This window comes from Chenopodium album, chromosome 11 (genome assembly GCF_948465745.1).
Source record: "Chenopodium album chromosome 11, dcCheAlbu1.1, whole genome shotgun sequence".
In the NCBI taxonomy this organism is placed as follows: domain Eukaryota; kingdom Viridiplantae; phylum Streptophyta; class Magnoliopsida; order Caryophyllales; family Amaranthaceae; genus Chenopodium; species Chenopodium album.
Window position 1 is genome coordinate 9,638,062 of NC_137844.1, and position 25,936 is coordinate 9,663,997.

Here is a 25,936-nt window from a genome sequence, read left to right on the forward strand (position 1 = left end):
TTTTTTTTTTATTAAAAGCGAAGAAAACGAGTGACAATAATGATTTTTATTCATAATTTCCAAAATACATGTTACAATTTGTACTTCTAAACTACTAAATTACAAAATATTGAAGTACAGCTAACACCACATGCATTTTTACCCAGCTCCATCGAAGTAATTTTCGGGCTTTACTTGTGGATTAGCAAGTAAATTAATGCAGCCATTAGGAGGACCACTAGCCCCACAATGTACATGAAGTACACCTGTATCATCCTCATGTCTTCCTCGAAGGTAAAGACAGGCTAATCTTCCTGGTTATCTTGAACCATGATGGCCGAAATTAATGGTGTTTTTGTTTGGTTTTTCGGGTAAGGAGGGAGATAGAAGAAGATAGGAAATAAGTGGTGAGTGGAGATTTGGATAAGGGTAATTTTTTTTTATAGTAAAAAGTAGGGCTTTTTTTTCTTCCTTTTTTAACCGTATTTTTATACGTATATATAATAATCATCTAGTATAAAGTATAATTTTTTTTGTTGTGTCTTGCCAAGGGAATATGTCATTTTCTTTATAAACAAGTATTGTTTAATTCTTTAAAGTATAGTGAGTATATTGGTATGTTCACTTAGAGTGTTAGGACTTTTTTTTATCTAGTGATTTTTACGATTTGTACAACACTCCATTATATGGCCAGCTTACCTGTAAAATCCATTACTCCAAAGACTCATGCCCAACTAAGGTAGGGACATGACAAACATTCCCTTTCCTGCAATAAAGGTTGCCACACCGAAAAGTATTACACAATCGACCTCCTTTGAAATATTTTTTTTACCGCAGGCTAAAATAATACTTTTTTTTTTATCCCGCTATTAATATCGGATCCAATAAATATTAATTCGAATCCATTGAATCAATGATCATCTATCGATAGGGAGCGTGTATGTGGATAGGAGTAAAACAGGCTGATAATGGCCGAAATTTATAAGGAAGCATAGTATATTTTTGTTAGCTTTTGGAGTATAATGTGGATTGTAAGGGATATGAACTCATAGAGTGACATTGATCATTCAGATTGTGAGGATGTGAATGCATGAGGCTACAGTAGTAACTTGAGTTTGTAGCAATTAGTGGAGATATGAATGCATGAGGCTACAATAGTAACTTGAGTTTGTAGCAATTAGTGGAGATATGAATGCATGAAGTTTGTAGCAGTTCGTGGGGATAGGAATGCATGGAGCAACAATAGTAATTTAAGCTTGTAGTAATTAGTTACAAGCACTTTATGATAGTGAAGCTCTTTTTATTGATCATGTCCCTTTTGGTGGATTTTTTTTTTCGTTTCTTCAATTTGTTTTGATCTAATTTTGTATATCTTGCCACCGTCAATGGTGAAATAATACGACCGTAATAAATATAAATTTGTGTTTTAATAGAGTAAGACATGATAAAAGTTCATGTTTTTTTTTTTAAAAAAAAGTCGTTCGGTTAAGGGATATATATTACTCTTGATCACGTTAACTTTATGACGTATGACTTAATAACTTAATAATTATTACTCTTAACCATGTCAACTTTTTGTTATATGGTTTTACATGGTATATTTTTACTTTGACCACGTCAATTTTTATATGACTTTATATGATTTACATTACTTTACTTTTTTTTAGTAAGGATCATTGTTTGTAATGCTCGTACGTATAAGATTTTGTCGTATGATTAGATGTTCTTTGGTAAATTTATATGTACTATCTAATAAGGGCATATGTTAATTTTTATTTTTATATATAAGCTCTGAAAATATTTTGTCTTACCAGTATTGTAACCTTATGTCTTTGAGTAACTTTCAGAGCTGACATTTTAAGGAGTTATTTATTTTATAAGTGTTGTTTTTGTACCTTGGTGAGTATAATAATCACTTAATAGGTTTAGGTATGTACTCTGTCATATGTATACCACGTGAGTATTTTTGAATTGTGACATGACTTGGTTATATATTTTCTTCCATGGCATTTTATAACCCTTTTATATTAGAGTTAATTTAATTATGGTTTTCTTTATTTTATCAGTTTAAGTGTTGCAAAACAGATTAAGTAGTTTGTTACATATAAAACGAAAGAATTTAATATCGAGATTCTCATTATTACCAAAATCTTGATATTTACCATTTAAATCCTTGAATTATATTTTATTTAATTTTTTTATTTACAAGTTAACCCCTTTATTTTCCTAAAATACCCCCTAATCTTCTCATTTTAAGAGACCAAAAATAAAAAAAAAATCCCTACTAATTCTCTCTCTAAAAAAATCTCCTCTAATCCTTTGCTTAGTTAAAATCTCTCTAATTTTAAGTTATTAGCTTATAAAAAGCATCATATTATTAAGTTGTTATTTTTCATTTGAGTATTGTTATTATCTTTAATTCCTATAAAAAAAACACAAAAAATATTTCAAGTTCAAGTATAGTTGTTATTTTCATCCTTGTTAAAAAATTAGTTTAATTGTTTAAGTATTCCTACTCTATATTAAAACAAAAAAAAAAGGTTGTTTCTCGAGATTTAGTTTATTTTTCAAGTTTATTTTCTTTAATCAAAAAAAAAATAAAAAAGGTTCATTAGCTTTATTTTGCACTAATTTCTTTTAATATCTCAAATTTCCAAAAAATATCACTTAATCTCTTTATTTCACTTTAATTAAGGAGTTATCATCTCTTAATCATTGATAAGAAAAAGAGGTTATCCAAAAGATAGCTACATTTAGCTCAAGGTATTATCCTTATTCCTTTAATTTCTTAATCTCCGTAATTATTATTATTATGCTAACTAATGCGTTTGTTTCCATGTGATGTTATCAATAAGGGTAATGACGATATTAGGTGCTAAATTAGCCCTAAATCTTTCATTACTCCACATTAGAAAGCCAAGCCTAATGGTGAGGTGATAAGTTATAAAAGAGGGGGGGGGGGGGTTAATGGCATTTTGCATTGCATTTCTTTCTAATGCATTTAAAATATAAAAGGTTAATACATTCACGTGTTTGTCTAAGATATATTTTTAAGAATAATTTCCTTCTTAAAGTGAGCTTAAAGACCTAAGGAATTAAGAGTTTATGTAAAGCATGTTCAAGAGTAAAGAGTAACTTACCACATCCCAAAGATGGCCTATGAAACAAACCCTTACGTCCAGAAACAATTCCATTTCTTTAACTCAAGTGATAGAATTTTTCAAGAGCTTTCCAACTGTATCTCACAATAATTTTTTTTTTAGTTTTCTATGTTTTTTAATGATTTTTTTAGTTCAAGCTATCAAAAAGAAGAAAAAGGCACATTTTTTCCTCTTAATTGCTTTTTAAAATTGTATTAATTTATTTTTAAGAAACTAATGGTGTCATGGAACCTATATTACACTATATTATGTATTTTTTTTAATTATAGAACTTTAATTATTAAGAGTTTTAAGTAACTTTAATTTTATCTAGAGATGACTTTAGAAATAAGAGTCTTTAACAAGCTTTAATTCTAAATGTTGTTTTAAGAAACTTTTAATCTTATTTTAAAGATGACTTTAGAAATAAGAGTTTTTAACAAACTTTTATTCTAAAGGATGTTTTAAAAATCTTTAATTTTATTTTTACTTTTGAAATAAATGATGTCTTAAGGACTTTAATTTTATTTTAAGACGATTTCAGAAATAAGAGTTTTAACAAACTTTATTTTCTTTACTTTAAGACAATTTTATAAATAAAATCTTTTATAATTTTGTGAACCTTCTTATTTCAAACCCTTTTGTAACACAAGAATGAATCATAACTTTGCATATTTATTTTTAATAATTAATGATAGTTAATATAAGGTTATGGCCTCATTTCCAAACACGAGGCTAAGATTAATTATTTAGTTGTATAAGGTTGTAACAATTATCCATCTCCATAAAAATAAGCCCAGATCCCATTAAAATTACCCGATGGATTAATTGACAATCGGATTATTGTTCCCTTTTATTTGGAAGTAAGGCCTTGACAGGTGTCGTGTTTTATTTGGCCAATTCCATTAAGCCTAAACGCATAACCCTTAAAACCTTACAAAAATTACCTTTGAGTGATTTTAAACTTAAAGTGAGATTACATAGTGAACCCTTACGGTTTCACTCCCAAAAAATACCCTGACCCACTATAAAGTCGTCAATTGAGACGCATTTGTTGAATTGTCTTGTTGAAAAGACATTTGTAGTAATCACTAATCGGGGTGATTTTTCTCAGCCAAGGTGGTTCATTTTACTTTTATGAGTGAATCCGTCAGAGATTGCTAAAATCCCACTTACAAAAATGACGTTTATGTCAACTACCCAAATTAAAAATCCAATGGAATTGGTTACTTAAAACTTGGCACCAGTCCGAACTACGAAGGTTTTGATCCGTGAGTGAATTTAAAATCTCACTATGATCGGTACATAGTGCAACTTTGGTGTTCAAACCTACCTTATATTAATTATTATATCTTTTTTATGTGATTAACATGTCTTAAAACTTGACTTTAACAACGCAATAGTAAGAGCCCGTTCCTTAGAACGGAAGAGAAGACGAGTTTCAGATATTCGATTCTCTTAACCTAAGCCCCGAACCCTTTGCCTTATTTTCTTTTATGGAGTTAGCAGTTGATTTTTAGCTTTATTTCTTAAAATCGACTGTTTTAAAATCCGTCCTTATTCGGATAAAAAATAAGGTGGCGACTCTAAGTTTGTAATTATAAGTCTTATCAGACACTAAAGTGGAACCTTTATTGACCAATTTTTTGTCCACTAAAAACCAGGTACCACACATATAACAACACCACAACACATGTATAACAATTTTTTAACCAATTGTATACAATGAACAATAAAATAAACCAAAATTAAACACATTAACTTCAAAATTCAAATTCAATTATCATAATCAGCATGAAAAATCAAGTGCAAACTATAAAAATAACATGCACTACTAATTCGACATATATGTGCGAAAATTGAATTGAAAATTTTGAAAAATTGATGAAAAAATTAAGTAAACACACCTTTTTCAGTATCTGAATACTTCTTTGTACTCTTCTTCTTCACCATTGTAGAATCAAACACTACAAAAATCGAAAACAAAAACAAAATCAAAAAACCTAAAAATCGAAGAATAAAAATAACTAAAACTAACAAAAATCTCAAAAAATTAAGTAAACAAACTTGAAATTAGCAAACAACAATTTCGCCACTAAAAGAAAACTGAGAACAAAGTCGAAAATCGGTGGTTGAGGAGAGAGAAAATCGCCGGTTGAGGAGAGTGAAAATCGTAGTTAGGAGGAAGAGCGAGAGAGAAAAAATTTCAGAACGAAGAAGAGAGAGAAAATAATTTGAATTGCCAAAATTTAGGAGGTTAGTTGGAGCTTGGCACGTGTGTGAGAAATACTTCTAGAAGCTTGATTTACATTAAATTAGTGTAAATCAGCCTTTATTAAACATTTGTGTAAAATTTGAGGCGTTATCCAACTTTTCTTGCCCACTCCGTTGCCAAATAAATACCTCAGTTTCTTTAAACAACAAATTATATGAATGCCCAATTTTCAATTAAAAATTCTTTCATTACAGAGTATTATTTATTGTTTATCTATTTCCTAATGGTCCTCCTGTCCCATATTATATTATTTCACTATATTGATTAGAGTTTTTTTAATAGGTAATAATGCCTCACTTGCGTATATTTTTAATCAATTTAAACTTGTGTAAGACGACTATGTGTACACTTCAATGGGGCATATATGTAACACCCTAGAAATTCCTTACTTTTTAAAATACCTGTTTTGCCCTTTTTAAAACTTTAATAGGAATATCTAAGACATTACCGCCACCGTGATAACGGCTAAGGCAACTATCAAAGACACACAGCGGAAGACTAATTTCAAAACCTTTTCAAAACAAGTCAACTTGAAAAAGCCAAGCAACGAAAGTAAAGTCAAACCAAAATCAAACGAAGTAAAATGAAATCAATCTACAACTTGGAACCATTATAGGCCCTTATTAAAACCAAACCAAATTCAAAAACTTTTCGTTAGTCACGCATAATAATAATACCATAAATAATTAAAGCAATAAACACATCATATACTTATGGAAACTAGCATGATACTACTTGTAATCAATCAAACACATTTAGCATGCTACTACACCAACATAATTATGCTAAGTACGTGAACGTACCTTGTATACGATCTTAATATCGCCACTATTAGTAAAAATCGCTCACTTCAAAGTCTCCTACAATTTAAAATCATAGAATAATATTAAAATCCACTCTACACAAATTTCCAGCAATATATACTATTATAAAACCCCTCATAATTTATTTAAAATAAGCTGAAATTATATTTAAAACATCATAATTCAATCCCAATTAATGGGTAATTAAAATTCCTTAAAGAAACTTGATTTTTAATGCTTTACCAAAAATTTCAGCACTATATTTTAATTAAATCTTGCTATAATTTAGTCTTAAAACACTTTAATCAAAGGTTTACACCATTATATATCATAATCCTTCAATAATTTATAAATCAAGAACCTAGGGTTTCAAAAATTGGGGCTTTTTAATTAAAAACATAATCTGAAAATTAATTAACATAATACTCATAATCAAACATCAAAATCAAATCACAAAATCCATAATTAATATTTAGATCTAGGATTAAATTGGTTTTTAAAACAAAAATTAAAATTTTTTTTTTCGGAAAAACCTAGCAGCCGACAGCCACCAGGCTGCTGCCGGTGGTCGGCCGGTGGTGGTGAAGGGCAGCTGAAAAAAAAGAAAAGGGGAAGGGAAAAAGGAGAAAGAAAAAAAAAAGAAAGAAAATAAGGAAAAAGGAGAGAGAAATTTACCTTGAGTTTTCTCCACTCTGGGCAAAGTTTGATTTGCCTCATATGTGGGATATTTATACCCCTTCTCTAAGACCCTTCTCCTTAAACTTTCCTTTTTAATTTTCCTAATCCCATCCCTAATAAAACTTTACTAAAATAAAACTTTCCTAAATTAAACCCCAACTTAATTAAAATAATTAATTAAACAAACTTTCCTTTTATAAAATGTTTCCAAACTTATATAAATAACTAAATACTTTAAATAAGACATTTTAATTCAATTAAATACTTCTCAAAATACTTATTTTAAATAAAATGCGTACAAAAATACGAGGTATTACAATATATTTTCAAACGATAGGAGTATTTCTTTATTACGCAATTATGCTCCATCTAACTTTTTTCTTTCTTTCTTTTGTCTCTCTTACTATTTTCACTTTCTATAATAAAATTTATAATAAATAAAATAAAAAGAAGCTACATACACATTGATTAAAGATACTAAAAGAGTAACAATATAGTACTACAAACCCTTCTAATTAAGTTCTAATGGAAGCTCATCACACTAGTACATAATTGACCTTAAGTAACACCCAAAAAGTGTTACATAAAGTAGTAAAAGTGTTATTATAGACAACAGGTAACACTTTAGTGGGTGATACATCCGCCCATGTTACCTAAGGTCTTATGTAACACTTTGAGTAACGAATGGTAACACTTTTAAAAGTGTTACTATAAACCCTCTTATGTAACACTTTTTTATAATATATGTATCATTTTTAAAATGTTACTTTTTATTTCTTATGTAACACTTACTTGTCTTTAGTAACATTTTTCAATTATATAGTATCACTCTATCATACATTATGTATCACTTTTGCGAACTAATGTAACACCTTTTTTATCATTAGGTAATATTTTTCAATCATCATTTGATATATAGTATCACTATAATCAACATTATGTATCACTTTTTGCAAACTAAAGTAACACCTTGTTAATTAATAGATAACATTTATTATAATAATAATAATAATTATTATTATTATTAAAAATATGTAACTTTTTTTTATTAATTTAAAAATAATATTAACATGAACAGCACCACGAATGTGAAATTAACATGTATAAGAGATAATAATTTGAATTAATATAATTTCATATTTTCTTTAAAAAAAATCCATGAACACCAAATACTATTTTTGTTTGGCTAAACAATCTAATAATCCAAACAAAAAGATTATCCAGTACTGCTTTATATGTAGTACCAATAGTCCCTCTTCTAACAATTCAGCAGAACCTCTCATCAGTGGTATCAAGATATATAACTCAGTTGCACCCGCACAAAACACCAAACTTCCACTTTTCCCTTGATCCTGCCTTCTTATTGCGCGCTCTTTACTTTCTCCTCCATCTGCTCCTTTGTCCTCATCACCACGACCGCGGCTGCATTTATTGAATAGTCTAATGACATTGTTATTCTTTCGATATGATGGTCTGCTTCCTTATTGCTAGAGCAAAGCATGTGATTGACCCTATTTACACCTACAATGAACCCTCATATCTTAAAGTTAATACTTAATATCAGTATCACTGCAAAAAAAATAAAAAAATAAAATCAAATGGTAAAAGGTTAATACTAAAAAATAATAATCCAAACGAATGTCCTGCAAATAGCTTTGAAATGACTGCAGGTTGAATTTTTTGGGACAAACATAACAACAGTTACATGACAAAATCTTCACACAATAAGGGCAGCAATTATTGTATTAACAAGTAACAACAGTGAATTAACAATACATCCAAAAACAATAATAATCCCAACAACAATATCAATAGCATCATCAACAACAACTTATCAACTGAAAATTAAACTCCAAAATAGTATGCCCAAACCTATCATTTAAACTAACAACTAAACCCGGTATTGACTCACATCAGCCCAAACAACATAAAATCACAATTAAACCATCTAAACACAACATATAATTAACTTAGATTTTAATTTTCTGTGTTAACTAAAAAATCAAATAATCATGAAATTTAATATACTACTTCTGTTAAATGTTTTGTGCAACTTTGGAATATTATCTCACAAATAATACCCCAAAGTTGCACATAACATTCAATGGAGGTAGTACAAGTATACCTGTTAATGGAAGATAACAAGTAAGGACAGTGAATATGAGTTAAAAGTCCCAGTTTTTGGACTATTGATATTGTTCGCTTTTACCAACTCCTTCACCTACAAGAAAAGGTTTAATGCCTGTAACTAAGATTCTTTCCTTGAATAAAATAGCAATCAAGTAGTTAATATAACAGAACATAACCATATTCTTGAAACGCTAATCTATAAGGCTGATCCATAACAAAAAAATTAGATTTCATTTCACCTGACATGTTATTAATTGAAATATCACAAGAGATGTTCTGATATTTGCTCTCAAGTTTCAGAATGGGAACTCTTGCATGAGATACAAACATCAATCTTCTAAACCTGCTTGCAAAACATCATATTCCTATAAAAAAAAAAGGTGGTAAAAAAACAAGCAGCTTAAACTGACAATATATATTCTTACATATTCCATATAACTAAGATACACGCTAGGCAATACTCACAACCTATCTAATCTACCATGGCATAGAGAGTCGATAGTGAAAGTCACAAGCTCTCTATATCAATTTCATACATGTTGGATTTATAAATATTAGCACTTGGCAAAGCAACAACCAAAATTTCTTCCCAAATGGAACCCATTGGTAACTCTCACAAAATAAAAGTCCACATGTAAAGCATTATTTAAGTCAGCACATAGCATAACAATTGTCAAATTAGAATGCTAGCATTTAACTTATTTTTCATTAATAAAATTAGAATGCTAGCATTTAACTTATTTTCATTAATACAATGACCATAATCCCAATCTCATTAGATAATTATTTGTTCACAAACTTTGCACAAGGATAATACAAAGTAACATTCATTTCACATCTCAAGGATAATTCTTTTTGCTCCCCTGATGAATCCCATTTTGTCAAATACTCATATCACGAGTAACAAATACCCTTGACAACAATCACTTTCATGAGTTGATTAGTAATGATTTATAAATTATCTAATGTAAATGTTTTTATAGTTAACTTTCATGCAAAACAGTGAACTAAAACAACTAAGCTACCAATTTTTTTTATTTTTTTTTCCATTTGACTATAGTATAATAAGAGGTTGATTTATCAAAACCATGACAAAAAAAGGGAGCACCAAGTATAAATACATATACATTAGACTTATTATTAATCTTTACTAATCAACACATGAAGTATACATTAGAAAATATGTCTCAGCAGATTGATTGGAAAACAATTAAATAGCCCATTAAAAAAATAAATAACACAAAAAAATACCTCTTATTGATTTAATGAATCACTAAGCAACACTTAATTACACAGCACCACCACCAGTCCAACCTCACCCCTTCTCTGCGTCCCCAATCAAGGTAACATTTTCATAGTAGTGTATTCCAAAGATTACATGAATTTTCAAACAGCTTAATTAAAAATACTTTGTATAATTATAATCTGATCAAGAGCATAAGGTGACTAAGAAATAAACACCATTCCTCCAATTGTAACTGGCATTGCCTTAGATTTCTGCATTTCTTTTGCCACAATTACTTGGATTCCTTATGATGAATCATTCAGAAAAGAAAATAATTAAATTAAAATTGGTCAGAGTAGTCAACATACATCAAATTACAAGGTAAATCAAAATCTGCAGTAATCGAAATTTTTGGAATAAAAAAAAAACCCCCAAACTCATCTAGATACTTCAACTAAATTATATGAAATCTCTAGTAATCGAAATTTTCGAAAATATGAAAAAACAAAAATCCCAAACTCATCTAAATACTTCAATCTATTTAGATGCATGCAAAATTCAGTATGAAAATAATGAAATTAAACCTGTTTATAGGCAAATTCAACATCAGATTAAGAAATCATCAATAAGATTAGAGAGAGGGAATTGAAACCCTAACTTTAGCTAGCTCTAATTCTTGTTGAAAATGGAAGGGAGAGGGAACTAAACTAACCATAACCACCCTAACTTTAAGGCGGAAGCCGCCGAGGATGAAGGGCAGGAGGTGGCAACTGCCGTCTCTTCAACTTAGACCACGGGCTATTGTGTATGTCTTCGAGTTGGAGCACAGGTTGCGATGGAGGGAGTCTATGGTGGACGCGGGCTATGGTGGAGCACCGGGAGCGAGAAGGTGGTGGCGGTGGAAGCCGAGGAAAGGAGGTGCAACTTAAAGAGACGGTGAATGCTTGAGGGATGGAGAAATATAAGGGAGAAGAAAGTTGTGAGGCTGTGAGCACTGTGAGGGTCGATTTTGATACAGTAAAAATAATTGATAAGGAAAAAATTAAAAGAATATCAAATTAAGTGTTTTTCTTCCAAAAAAAATTTAAAAATTAAGTGTTACAACCAAGTGATACCTAATATCAAAGTGTTACAATAAAGTGATACCTAATATTAAAGTGTTACAAAAAATGTTACCCAATACCTCAGTGTTATAAAAGTGTTACTTAAAAATCAAATAATCATGAAATTTTTAAAGTGTTATCAATGGGTGTTACTTAAGCTCAATTTTGTAGTAGTGTCAACAACGCTCTTTGTACTACTAATAACCTACAAAAAAGAGGTATCTACGTCTGTAATTTATGCAGATGATGTAACCTCAAAGAAGAAACTTCAGCTCACATCTTTAGGGACTGTGACACAACTTTGAGAGTATGGAAGTGCAGCAACTTAGGTATAAATGCGGAAGTGGGGAAGGACTTGGAAATCAGCAAGTGGGTTTCTAACTTCATCTCTTATCTATTCTCCTATGATGACAATCAGAGAGATGTGCTTACGGAATTTGTTACTCCCTTCGTTCCACAATGATGTTCTTGTTTGGAATCTTTGACTTTTTTAAAAAAGAAAGAATCTTCTAAATTTCTCTTAATCTATAAGATCAAATATAGTCATGTGGATCTAGTTTGATTCGTCTTGGTGAGTAGGTTATTAATATCTAACTTTTATAATTTTTGCTAGTGTGAGATTAAAGATATTTGGGTCAAAGATTTACGAAACAAGAACATCATTTTGAAACGGAGGGAGTAGCATTTTGTGGAGCCTTTGGCTCACAAGAAATAATGCTTTTTCAAGAATGAAACTGCATCACCAGAATCAATTTTATCACTAGCTGGTATATGGAAAAACCAATGGGCTCGAGGAAAAATATCATATTACGAATTCACGTGTTGAAGGGAGATGATGGCGACAGGAACAAGGCTGAGCCGAGTGAGGCCGTATCCACTGACAACGATGAGCACCAACAGAACATCACTATTATTGTAGATGGAGCTTGGAAGCGTACTTCAGATTAGAATTCCAGTTGGAGAGCTGCTGTAGGATGGGTAACAAAAGAAAGAGGAGTGATAATTGATAGAGGCCAAGCACCAGTCTTCGCAATAGCGCAAGCAGAAGCTATTGCAGATTCAAAGCCACAAAAAATCCCACTCTGGGTGGAAAAAGCATCACCCTTCTCACCGACTCCTTGGAGCTCGTAAGAGCTTATGGAGACGGAAGCAACACGAAAAGGGAGGTAAAGCAAGTGGTGGAGCAACTTAGGTCTTTCACTAGGAATTTGACCTGTTTTTCAATTAAGAAAGTAAAGAGATGTAAGGTAGCAGAGGCCCATAACCTTGCCATAGCAGCAAGGAAGGGTAGCTAGTTTGTATCTTCCCTATTTTGCTTATTTGATTGTAAAAAAAAAAAAAAAAGGTTCTAATGGTATAATAATGATAATACTAACAAATTACTCCATAGTTTCAAGACAGAAATTTTACTCACGTTGTTATAGCCAATAGGAATAGGCAAGATCGAGTTGATGGCCTGTTGGGCACTTGAGCCTTCAATTGAAAAACCCATACTATGAAACGTGATCATGAAATTTCTTCATTATGGCTGAAGTTCCCAACCATGAATAAGATTAGATATTGAGGGTGTTTGGCAATTGGCTTTTTGCCTAACTTTTGGCTTTTGGCTTTTGGCTTTTTAGTTTGGTCAAACAGCCAAAAAATATGTTTGGTAGTTGGCTTTTTTGTTGGCTTTTAAGCTAGCTTTTTCGCCAAAAGCCAAAAGCTAATAAGAGTAGCTTTTTCTATTGGCTTTTGGCTTGTTGGCCCACTTTATCACTAATAAATAGCTAACAACCATTAATAATTTTACCAAACACTTTTGTAAACAGCCAGCTTAAATAATAACTTAAAAAGCCAACCCATACAGCTAATACTTCCAGCTAGTCAAACAAACCAACAGCCAACCGCCGATTGCCAAACAATCCCAATACTACAATAGAGCATGGGTGAAACAGGTGTACGTCAATGTAAATCAGCCGCGAACAAAATCAGGCTGATATTTTGATCCAGCATGAAAGGATGCTAAAATTTTATCAATCTTAATTGCTTTAAGATGGAAGCATGAAACAAATATATGATTGATGATTAGGGCAATAATACTTAAATTACAGAAATCTAAGAGATTGATCACATCTTCATCTTTAAGGAAAGAAGAAATGCACTAACCAACTTTTATAAAAATCTAGACTATATACATAATTAGCAGGCTAAACAATCTTCTGAGGTCCAACTCTAGACAATCTTCTGACAAGAACCCCAAAGATCTCAAAATACCTAAAATCTAGAACTCAGTTTCATGCTCCTTAAGAATACATGTGTAAGCCCAAGGGTGGCAAAATATTGTCCTCCACATTGAGTGTACTTACCAAAATATAACTTAAAATTCCAAGATTTCAGATTTAGTCATCCAGCTGATGAGAAACCGCATCTATTTTCAGGAGTTCTTCTACAAAGCTTCTTTAAAACAGCTGATGAATCCACGTTATCCTCTGCAGCCTCGAGATTTGACTCAAGCACACTCCCTGATCTACTTTCAGCAGAACGAAGGGCCTCATTTAGCTGTTGTTCTAATCCCCCAATTTTTGCCTAAAGGAGAAAAATATAGTTGCAGTAATATTATGATTTCAGAAATAAGAAAATTGTTATTTTAAACCTCAAAAGTCAAAAGCATTATTTAAACAAAAAATCTTGTGACTGCTTTCACAGCAGAAAATAAAATAAACAAATATGCGCCATAGATTCTTCATTCTGCCCCATTGTTTATTATGCGATAACAAACACTAGAAATGTAGAGGAGGTAAAATAGGAGAGCGAATTTTTGTTCAGGTCTTCTATCACTAGTCAGCTCAGGGAAAGATATGGACATGAATATGCATGAAGATGACAATAATCTCCAAAGACCAATAATTCACATGCAATTAGTTCAAGAAACCAACAGCTTAAAGAGAAAAATATAGTTTGACATGAATATGCATGATAATGACTATAATCTCCAAAGACCAATAATTCACTTGCAAGCAATACACCATGAAGCTCATTTGTATGGTTTGCATATCAATGAGCTAATCTATAAAGAGCACGTGATGAGCTATGAATACTCGACTATTTCTGCATTTTCCAAAATATCATCCTGAATGCAGGTGAGGAAGCTGCCAAGTGACAGTATCAAATAGAACACACCTGCAGGTTCTGAATTGTTGTATCTCTTTCTCTTATTGGCAACTTTTGTTCTTGCTCTACTTGCAATAATTGAGCAACTTGATTCCTTAGTTGAGCATTCTGGTCATTCTCAATTTTATGCTTGTCAGCAAGCATTATATTTTCTACCTGCACCAGGATAGGACTCAAATTCTCAGAAAGAATGAGGAAATGAAAACATAAGCTCAATACAAAAAAAATTAATACAATTTTAATTCAATATGCAATATTGTCACACCCCACCCTATATAAAATTACCATTTGAATGTTATGGCAAAAGCATTCATGACAGTCTTAATCAGAAAAAAGTTAACAGTCTAACTACAGGCATTCAGCCTGGCCTGGAATAATATCGAAATGCCTATGAAAGATGATAAAACTAGTTAACGAGCAGAATTATCTTTGATAAATTAATGAGCTAGAGTCCATTAAGCAAATCTCAAGACTCGACTAACTTGCACAAACTAAGATCCGTCTAGGGATACCACGTCAAGTCATGTCGATTTTTGCAACTAGAAACCAGGAAAGCACGAACAGTTATAAGTGACAGATATAAAGACCCAAATATTTCAGGCAGCATGCCATTCGACATGACTGAAAGGATCCTGGACAAGCCTGCATTTGATCAGCTACAATCTGACAAAATAGCATATAAATTGTCTAATAAGTTTGTAATTAATTTTTTCATTGCTAATGTATAAACAAGGGAAGAATGGTTCCTTACGTTGTAACACAGAACGAGGAATAAAATGTTGGCAGATCCACAATAAGCAGGAAAAAAAGAAAAAAAAAAAGAAAAAAAAAAAGACATAATAGGATAAAGAAGGGGAACCTAAAATTAGGGATGCATTTAAGACAGTAATATAAGTAGCCTGATTATGGCTCGATAAGTAGAACACAAACATTCATAAATTTGTGGATTGTTGACAATCAACAAAGACCAAAATTTGACGTGAGATCAATTACTTCAAATCTAATGCAAAAGAGTTGCTAAAATGCTGACTCAAATAAAACTTATCATCAATGCTGCAAGAACCCTACATCCATAACTAAGCAATTACGAACCCAAAGGAGTTCCCAATTTTGAGGCAACAGTTACCTCTACCACCACGGTTTCTTCACAAGATGCATCAGGTCTCTTTGCTTTCTTTTCAACTGGCTGGTCATGCATAAGTACAATCTCCAAATCATTATTTTTGGAGGCACTTATCTCCATTTCAACTGGAACTCTAGATAAAGACATGGTATTTGCATCACTCAAAGAAGTATCTAGCCAAGAATTGATTTGCATCCCCTGTTTTGAGGAATCAGCTACCTCTTCTTTCATTGGTTCTTCACAAGATGCACTTGTTTCCATTTTAGAGCGCTTTTTTTTATTCTTCTTCTTTGCCTGCTTTTTCACATCAGCTGGAATATCAGATACAGACACAATATCAGAGGTAGAAGTAGCATATTTATGGTATCCATGGAGATATTTGCACAGTTCTCCGCGGAAAGATCTACCCATCGTAAACTTAAGGCAAACTTGTCGTATTGGCTTGTCGCAACCGACATTACCAGCCAACCTGTTTCCCTGCCTCTTATATGACCAACTTCTTGCAGTTACATCCATTCCTTCTCTGCTACCAGCCAACTGAACGCCAACCTTTGTCAACCATGCTTTGTTTTGCTCACAGAAAGCATGTGTGTCACAATATCAATTTGAGATGTCCTAAAACTTTTAGTTATTGGAAGAATATAAGTTGCCACCATACAATCTCTATCCAAAAAAGAAACATGAAACAAAGTGTAATTAGGAAGGGAAAAAAAGGTGAGATTTTCAGATCATTTGTATAAGAATACATTTGAAGATAATACTAAAGGGGGTTAGAAATACTATTAAAAATGTCAATGATGCCACTACAAATGAAAGTTGTATAACCATTCAGATGAATTGATATAAGCAAATGTAGAATCATGCAAAAGCTATCTGAACCTTCAGAGTACTAGAGTAGAGAACGCCTTTTCATTATTTAAGTCCCAATATTACAGAAGCAAAAGGCCAAAAAATAGCATAGCATCTATTTGACCAAGCAAAAGCAAACCAATTTCAAGTACAAACATTTGGCTATGGACAACATAGCAAAACCTGGTACATAGACAATTTCACCTTTAGTACACATGTAGCATTCTATACACTTTGGATAAGTATGGTTGCTTTGGCCAGTCAGGTACCTTATTATACGATGAAAATATGTACGAACGTTTTGCCAAGAAGAGAACATTAGAACCTGGTACCTAGACTCTAAATTTCACCTAAGAAACCAATACTGCATTCTTCATAATTTGAGATTCATAAGTTTACTTAGGAAGTTAAACACCTTAATTACAACAAAAGTAAAAACGCATAAATACTTCATACACTAAGCTGAGGATGACAATGCCAAAACCAGGTTTATTGACTCTTTATACAGCGACAGTACTCATGTCGCATTGCCACATTCTTCACACTTTGACTTGGGTATGTTACTTGAGAAGTTTTACACCTTAATTTACAGCAAAAACATAAATATTACAGAAGATAGCTATGTCCAAGTCTCGGACAATACAAAGATGTCGAATTAGGGGTGGTAACAACCTAACAAGTTAAGCAGAGATTGAACCTCGGGGGTAGCACCTTAGCAGATAGCTCAGCTCAACTTACTTCAGCTCGTAAATATTGAAATTTCAGGCTCAACTCAATTTGAAACTGAAATTGAAATTCCAGGCTCAACTCAAACTGAGCTCAAGACGAGCTCCACTAACAAAACACAAGACGAGCTTCACTATGCCATGTATTTGATATATTTAAGCCAATTTATGAGCTTTTATGCCAAGCTCGGCATTCATCATAGGCTTATAGCTCCACTATTCCATATAATTGATATATTTAAGCTAGTTTGCGAGCTTTTAAGCCAAGCTCGGCAATGCCTAGCACGTCTCATTTAGGTCCCAGGCCAACCTTTAACAAAACCGAGCTCAGATCCCTTACGAGTACTTCACGTTAAGCTCGTTAATTAGCGTTAAATTTATTACTATCTGAGTTACAGTCAAGTCTAATAGAACTAAACATTGAGGAATGCTAAGGTTTTCATCAATCTCCAATTGATCAAACCAAGACCCTTTACATAAATGTAAATCAAACTCACAAATTCGCAAATTCACATGCAGTTACATAACCTAAACAAATTAATATAAACCTAGAAATGAAATCAGCGGAATATAATACAGTATATATTAAGATTCGAATCCATACCAAAAGCTCAGGGCCACAAAATCAAAATTCACATTTTTTCCCCCAATTTCGAAAATTCCAGAAATCATCATCCAATTGAAAATTAAACATCAAATAAAGAGACAGAAAGAGCGTACCGAAATCAATTGAATCTTCAAATCATCGAAACACTTGAAGAAGATAATCGAGAAATAAAATTCGAGATTAATGAATAAAATTAGGGAGAAAAGGAGTAATTGAGGGTTTTGGAGATGTCAATCAGCAATTAAAGGGGAAGAAAAACTTGAAAGGGAACAACAGGGTTTTGGTTGAGGATACGACTTATGGTTAACGCTAGTATTGTTCTTACTCCCGGTGTTTTTAAAGTGCCAGGTGAACGCGGCAATTTTAAAAAAAAAAAAAAACAAGAAAGTGTAAAGTAATACTATCTCGTTTTTTATTAATTGACACGTTTTGACTTTAACACTATTCACACATTTTATTTTGACCGTGTTCTATACTTTATACATAGTGAAAAATATAGTTATGTAGGATCTTGCTAGATTCGTTCTGATATCTATTTTCAAAATATCAACTTTTCATAATTTTTGCTTATCGTTAATTAATGATAGTAATGGTTGAGTTTGTGCATTGGCAAACATGTCAACTAAAAGAAACGAAGGAAGTACTTCCGAATAGAATAGGAGTAGTATATAAGAGCATGAATATCAATGAGGATTGTTGTCCTCTTACTCTCTTAGCTCTCCTTTTTTAATACTTCCTTCGTTCTATTAATATTGTAACAATGGACTTTTTGTACTATTCATCACTCTTTTTTGGCCCTGTAATATGATTTATACGGTAAGCAAAATATAGTCATGTGGGATCTTGTTGGATTCGTCTCATAAAATGCTTTCTCAATATAACTTTTTATAATTTTTACTCTTACACAATTATAGATATTTAGCATATAATATGTGCTTTGGAATGCGTAATTTCATCCTTGTTGCAATAATAATAATAGAATGGTGGAAGTACTTAATACAATCCTCCTTGATGTTGAAACTACTAAAAGTATTCTTAGCAAAAGGAGAATACCAATTCCTCTTGGTGGAGTGGACTGAAAACTTTGGCTTGTGTGCCAATTTTTATTTTTAATATTAAAACATACATACAATAATTAAATATATTTATAGAAGAGAGAATAAATGTGGGGTATTGTAAGTTGAAGATAGAATGAAAAATGATACTCTTTAATGTTGGAAAAATAAAGAGAAGAGTATGAGGAAAATGATTGAGATAATGAGTAATGATGTAGAGGAAAAAGAGTGTGATGCGTCAAATAGAGAAGATGAGAGATAATATGGGAAAGAAAAGTTGTTTCCTTAACAATATTCATGCTCTAAGGGTGAAAAATATGAATGGAAGACCACTAGGTATAATATGAGAGAAGAAAATATTATAAAATGATAGTGGGGTTAAAAAAAAAGAGAAAAATAATTTACTCAGTATGATATCAATGTGGTTTTCAAATTTGAAAATAGGGCATTTAAAAAATTTGGTCATTTTTATAAAGTGGGCACTTAAATTTTGTTTTTTTTTTCTTGCAACAAGTTGAATTTGACTGATTCCATTTTTATATTCGATTCATTTACTGTAAGTACGTAGGTTAAAATTTTATGTGTGCGAGTTTAAAGTTTTGTGTTACGGGGCGTTTGGTTTGTAAAAGTAATTCATACACAATAATTACTTTATCTCTATTTGTTTGTTTCTTACTTGTTGTTCTTCTTTAGAATGTTCTTTTAAGATTCTTGTTCTTTGGTATTTAGAGAGCCACAAGGGCAGATGATGAGAAATAATCCCAAGATCTCTCGGATTACGGAGGGGAGCTCTAACCACTTATTGAGCTATCCCTCACTCTCTCCTTTTAAGATTCTTGTTATTGTCTTATTGGGTAAACTTACAATAACCCCATTGCTCTTTGTCTCTCTTACCTCTTCAAATATTAAAATTCATTTGCAAAGAGTTAACTTTGCAAAATTGTAGGGAATACTTCATTTTCTAATAAAATTAACTTTGCTCTAGAAACAATAAAAATGGAACAAAGAGATTATACCACATTTTATCATTTGTTTATAGTACTTTCGCCTTCATGTTCACATACATATCATGAAAAATTGAGATGTTAACCAACTTTTCTTACTGTAACACCCTAGAAATTCCTTTCTTTTAAAACACCTGTTTTGCTCTATTTAAAATCTCAAATTAGGAATATCTAAGACATTACCGCCACCGTGATAACAGCTAAGGCAACTATCAAAGACACACAGCGGAAGACTAATTTCAAACCCTTTCAAAACAAGTCAACTTAAAAAGTAAATCAACTAAAATAAAGTCAAACCAAAGTCAAACGAAGTAAAATAAAATCAACCTACAACTTGGAACCATTATAGGCCCTTATTAAAACAAAACCAAATTCAAAACCTTTTCGTTAGTTGCGCATAATAATATTATTATAAATAATTAAAGCGATAAACACATCATAAACTTATGGAAACTAGCATGATACACTCTTCACTCATGCCCATTCATGAATATGCTTCAATACCTGAAAAGCTTATCTCTACCTATTTCCACTACTCTCCATTATAAATGGGTCATCATAAGGCCAAGATAAAGACAAGGCCAACAAACACACAAAACACACAATCAGCAAAACTGAGTATATAAGCGTAATTAACACACTAACATACAATTTCCTATCAACACACTACTTACCTTGTTGCACCTGTTTTTCAAGCATACCACAAACAATAAAAATTCTCACTAGACACTAAATAATTTGTTTAGCATTGATTACGCATCGAACGGGTTTCCCCCTAGCCTCCCCCAATAAATTGAGGTTACTGACACAGGAGCTAACCGTGCCAGCATCAAAAACCACACATAGGTGGCGGAATTCCAGCGCATAATAATAATAAAAAGGAATATACAGCGTCCTGTACTCCATTAGAAGTTATGGTTAAATATAAAACCCCATAACTCCCCCCATATGTTCATACTCAAGGTATATACGTTCCAAGAGTTTTGGTGCGTAATCTCTTTCACTTTACGTTATTTACCGATTAATGAACCTGGTGATAACTCTTAAACCATAATCATTCAATCAACAATAATTATTCAAACAATCAAATATATCAATTTAATTCTTGAATAATTAGTGACCACATAATATTTAATGTTGAACCCCTTTTAATTCTACCTCGGTGCCAATGACACCTTAAACGCATAAAGCGCCACAAATCCTATCCCTCGGTGTTAAAACACCTTAAGTGCACTAAGGCACCAACATACAATTTATTCCTCATGTACATAGACACTTATATAGCTCCTTTCCTCATGCTTAAAGCATCAATAAAAATTATATGAACCATAATAAAATTCCTTTTCAATATTCCAAACCAAATTAAACATTTAGTTTAATTAAACATGCTCTTTATCATGCCATAAATAAATATGTGGTTCATAATATTCCAAACTATTATTTTCCATCCAATATTCCATCACAAATAAATCATGCTTCATAATCCAATCACCAATAACATCCAAATCATAATTTCCAATCCAAACCTAGCATGATACTACTTGTAATCAATCAAACACATTTAGCATACTATTACATCATCATAAATATGCTAAGTACGCGAACGTACCTTGAATACGATCTTAATATCGCCACAATTAATAGAAATCACTTACTTCAAAGTCTCCTACAATTTAAAATCATAAAAGGATATTAAAACCCACTCTACACAAATTTCCAGCAATATATACTATTATAAAACCCCTCATAATTTATTTAAAATAAGCTGAAATTATATTTAAAACCTCATAATTAAATCTCAATTAATGGGTAATTAAAATTCCTTAAAGAAACTTGATTTCTAATGCTTTACCAAAAATTCCAGCACTTTATTTTAATTAAATCTTGCTGTAATTTAGTCTTAAAACACTTTAATCAAAGGTTTACACCATTATATATCATAATCTTTCAATAATTTATAAATCAAGAACCTAGGGTTTCAAAAATTGGGGCTTTTTAATTAAAAACATAATCTGAAAATTAATTAATATAATACTTTTAATCAAACATCAAAATCAAATCACAAAACCCATAATTAATATTTAGATCTAGGATTAAATTGGTTTTTAAAACAAAATTAAATTTGTTTGTTTTTTTTTCGAAAAAGGAGATAGGAAGAAGGTGGCAGCCACCACCAGCCGGCTGCCGGCACCGGTGGCCGCCTGCTGCCGGCGGCTGGTGCTGCTGGCGGCGGCAGCCACCTGCTGCCGGTGGCTGGCAGCGGTGGTGGTGGGGGGTGGCCAAAAAAAAGAAGGGGAAGGAAAGAAGGAAAAGAAAAAAAAAAAATAAAAAATAAGGAAAAGGAGAGAGAAGTTTACCTTGGGTTTTCTCCACTCTGGGCAATGTTTGATTTGCCTCATATGTGGGATATTTATACCCTTCCTCCAAAACCCTTTTCTCCCTAGACTTTTCCTTTTTAATTTTCCTAATCCCATCCCTAATAAAACTTTACTAAAATAAACTTTTCTAAATTAAACCCCAACTTAATTAAAATAATTCATTAAATAAACTTTCCTTTTATAAAATATTTCCAATTTATTAAAATAAATAAAATACTTTAAATAAAACATTTAAATTCAATTAAATACTTCTCAAAATACTTATTTTAAATAAAATACGTATAAAAATACGGGTATTACACTTACTCACTTCATTGCCAAATAAATACCACAATTTCTCTAACCGACATATCAAAACTAATGCCCAATTTCCAAATTAAAATTCTTTCAATATTATTTAATGTTTATCTATTTCTAATGGTCCTTCAGTCCAAAATTATATTATTTCACTCTATAACACTTTTGCTTTATTAGAATTAATAATAATTGGTAGTTTTACCTCACTTGCGTATATTTCAATGGGAATTTATTTTCAAATGGTACGCGTATTTCTATATCACAAACTATTGGTTGCGGTAGTCTACACCCAATAGTTCAAGTAACAGCGGTAGCGATTCTTAAATGGTGGTTTGGGCAGCGACATCGATCCTAATATTCAACCTCTACATCAAAATACTCATCCTTAACCCTAATATCAAATAAACAAACCTAAGCAACTTACAATCAATCAATTCAAACGCCAACAAAAACCTAAAAAATCGAAAATAATCACAAGAAAATAAGAGTTTAATACCATTGCGAAGACCGATGCTAGCTTTGTTGCAAGTGGTTGTTATAGGGATGCAAGAAAATAAGAGTTTAATAACATTGCGAAGACCGATGCTAGCTTTGTTGCAGGTGGTTGTTATAAGGATGCGGGTTTTGGTGGCTAGAAATTCAAGGGTTGTTCTGCTTGTGGTTCGTGGCGATTAGTGGTTGATTTTGGGTTGTGGACGGTGGTTGAAGGTGGTGCCGCAATTGCTAGGTAATTTTCATTTAAATTGTTGCGATTTGCAGCAGGTCGTGAAGGTGGTGTGGGTGGTGGTGCAATTTGCGAAATTGGTGGTTGGAGTTGGCGCGGGTCGTGAAGGTGGCGTATGGTGCGATTTGCGAAATTGGTTGTTGGAGGTGGCGCGGGCTCGTGAAGGTGGCATGTAGTGCGATTTGCGAAATTGGTTGTTGGAGGTGGCATGGGAGGTGGTGGTGGAGAGGGAAATGCGGTGGAGGAGAGGGCAACGAAGTTGTGGTGAAGTGGGTGGTGGGGGTGGTGAAGAGTGAGGGAGTGCGAGCATTTTAGGTTTGGAGTTTGAGCATTTGGGTTGTTGGCTGATACATGTACTATGTTAATTTTTTTTTGTTGTTAGAGCAACTCTAACATGCCACATAAACTTTTAAACTAATTATCATTTTAGCTACTTTTTGCTCCAATGGCTAGCTATTAGCTAAGTAGTAATCGTTGGATAAAAAATACATAGAAAGAGCTTAATTGGTGCAATGAGCATTTTATTTTGGCAAGTTTAATTCCCAAGCAAATTGAATTGAAAATAAGCTAGGATTTTATTGAAATTGCAAGCAAGTCCCTAACTACAACCATTGGAGTTGCTCTTAAGAGATGAGAAAGAGAGAGAAAGAAAGAGAGGAAGAAGGGGAAACAGAAGCGAGAGAAGGAAATGAATTGAAAGTATATTTTAGGTTGTTAATAGGGGGTGACAATATCATCCAAACTCGGTGGATAACCATCCACCCGATCCAAATATATGGATGAAAACCAGAACTAAAGCAGGTGACGGATGGATGATGGATGGGTCGGTGACGAATCGGGTCAGATTCGGATGATGATACATCCAACCCATCACCCGACCCATCCATCCACCCGTTAAATTTTATATATAAAAAAATTAAAATATCTTTTTTCATAATTTAATGTCTATTGTAATGTTAGGAATTGCCATGTGTTTTTAATTTAGTAAAAAGGAACTAATATTAGAAGGAAGTATCAATGTTTTAATAAGTGCAAAGTTGTATTTATATATTTATTTCACTCGAATTATCACCTAATTCATCCATGGATGATGGATGGATCGGATGTGGATGAAGGAAAATTAGGTAATGGATGATTGGATGGGTTGGGTGACGGATGGATCATTGGTGGATGGAAGCGGGTGAAGCATCACCCGACCCACCTTCGATCCATTGTCATCTATAGTTGTTAATCAGCTAACAAAGGACGCATATCATCCATTAAAGTGAACATATCAGTCAATTGATGTCTGATATCAGTCAACATTAGGGACATATTATATCAACCAACTAAAGATACACATCAGCCAACAAGAGGAATATCTTAGCCGACAAAAGGTACTTATCAGCCAATAGAAGGAACATATTAGCCAACAAATGAAGCATATAAGCCAACAAAAGGATAAAATCAACAAACAAAAGCAACATGTAAGCGAACAAAATAAACATATCAGCCAATAAAATGAAACATATAAGCTAACAATTAAAATATACATATCAGCCAACAAAATAAAGATAGCAGCCAACTAAAGAAACATATCGGCCAAATGATGTCTAATATTAGCCAACAAAAGGAACATATCAATTTTTTTTTTTAAAAAAACATATCAGTCAACAAAAGAAATATATTAGTCAACACAAAAATTATATCAGCCAATAAATGAAACATATCAACCAACAAATGAAACATATCAACCAACAAGTGAAATATATCGGCCAAGTATGCCGCATGTAAATTTTGTGTGACAGTTCACAACCAATACCTTCTCTTTCTATATTACCCAATTATGCTTTGTCTTACCTTTTTTTCCTTTCTCTCTTATTATTTTCACTTTCTTTAATAGAATTTATAAAAATAAAATTTAAAAAAAGCCACATACACATTAATTTTTTTTAGGGGAACATACACATTAATTAAACAGTACAACACTTTGTCAAGAAAAAAAAAAAAAAAAAAGTACAAACCCTTTTAAAAAATTCTAATGGTACATCCCTTCGTCCTTTTATTTTTGCCCCATTGTTATTTTTTGGGTCAAACTTTGTAAATTTTAACCGTAAATTACCGTTAATCTATAAGAGATATTGAGATAATATAGTCATAAGTGATCTTGTTAGATTCGGCTAATTGCATATTTTATTAATATCAAGTTTTTATAATTTTTACGTGTATGAAAATGAAGATATATACGGACCGTGAAAAGTCAAATGGTGCAATAAAATAGGGACAGAGGGAGTAATAGTGATAACACATGAGTAAGAGTAACAATTTAATGGCACTCGTATAGTCGTATATAGTACCTCTGTTTTTTATTGGTTCACACTCACATTGTTATAGGCTTATAGCCAATAGGAATAGGCAAGGATGTCGTCAATGGCCTGTTGAGTGTTCAATTGAAAATTTTCAAAGTATGAACTTGGCCATGAAAGTTCTTCATTATGGCTGGAGTTCACCACTAATGAATAACATTAGATATTGTATTAAGCTCCAATACTACAGTAGAGCATGGGTGAAAAAGGTGTATGCAAATGTGGATCAGTCGCGAACAAAATTAGGCTGACATTTTGATCCAGCATGAATGGATGCTAAATTTTATCAAATCTTAATTAGTTTAAGATGGTATTAGGATGGAAGCATGAAACAAATATATGA

The 25,936-nt window shown here is 32.1% G+C and overlaps 1 protein-coding gene and 1 long non-coding RNA gene across 2 annotated transcripts; both read right to left on the minus strand.

Annotated features, from left to right (window-relative positions):
- Positions 1 to 13,389: 13,389 nt before the first annotated feature.
- On the minus strand, positions 13,390 to 18,085 carry LOC145568521 (uncharacterized). Its single transcript, XM_081627943.1, has 4 exons — positions 17,904 to 18,085; positions 15,613 to 16,270; positions 14,496 to 14,642; positions 13,390 to 13,901 (listed from the first exon to the last, which is right to left on the minus strand). The coding sequence occupies exons 2-4, from the start codon at positions 16,123 to 16,125 to the stop codon at positions 13,719 to 13,721; spliced, it is 843 nt and encodes a 280-aa protein (XP_081484069.1). The 5' UTR covers positions 16,126 to 16,270; positions 17,904 to 18,085; the 3' UTR covers positions 13,390 to 13,718.
- A 2,034-nt stretch (positions 18,086 to 20,119) lies between these two features.
- LOC145568522 (uncharacterized) lies at positions 20,120 to 23,587 on the minus strand. The gene is made up of 3 exons (XR_014095837.1): positions 23,021 to 23,587; positions 21,459 to 21,515; positions 20,120 to 20,381 (listed from the first exon to the last, which is right to left on the minus strand). It is a non-coding gene; the product is annotated as an uncharacterized LOC145568522 (long non-coding RNA).
- Between the last annotated feature and the right edge of the window lie 2,349 nt (positions 23,588 to 25,936).

Bases quoted from the DNA above. Each gene is read 5' to 3' on its own strand.
- LOC145568521 (XM_081627943.1), bottom strand. From the start codon at position 16,125: ATGGATGTAACTGCAAGAAGTTGGTCATATAAGAGGCAGGGAAACAGG. The intron at 14,643-15,612 runs GTAACTGTTGCC...ATCCTGGTGCAG, and splicing joins AAGAAACCGTGGTGGTAGAG to GTAGAAAATATAATGCTTGC. The intron at 13,902-14,495 runs GTGTGTTCTATT...TTTCTCCTTTAG, and splicing joins CAACAATTCAGAACCTGCAG to GCAAAAATTGGGGGATTAGA.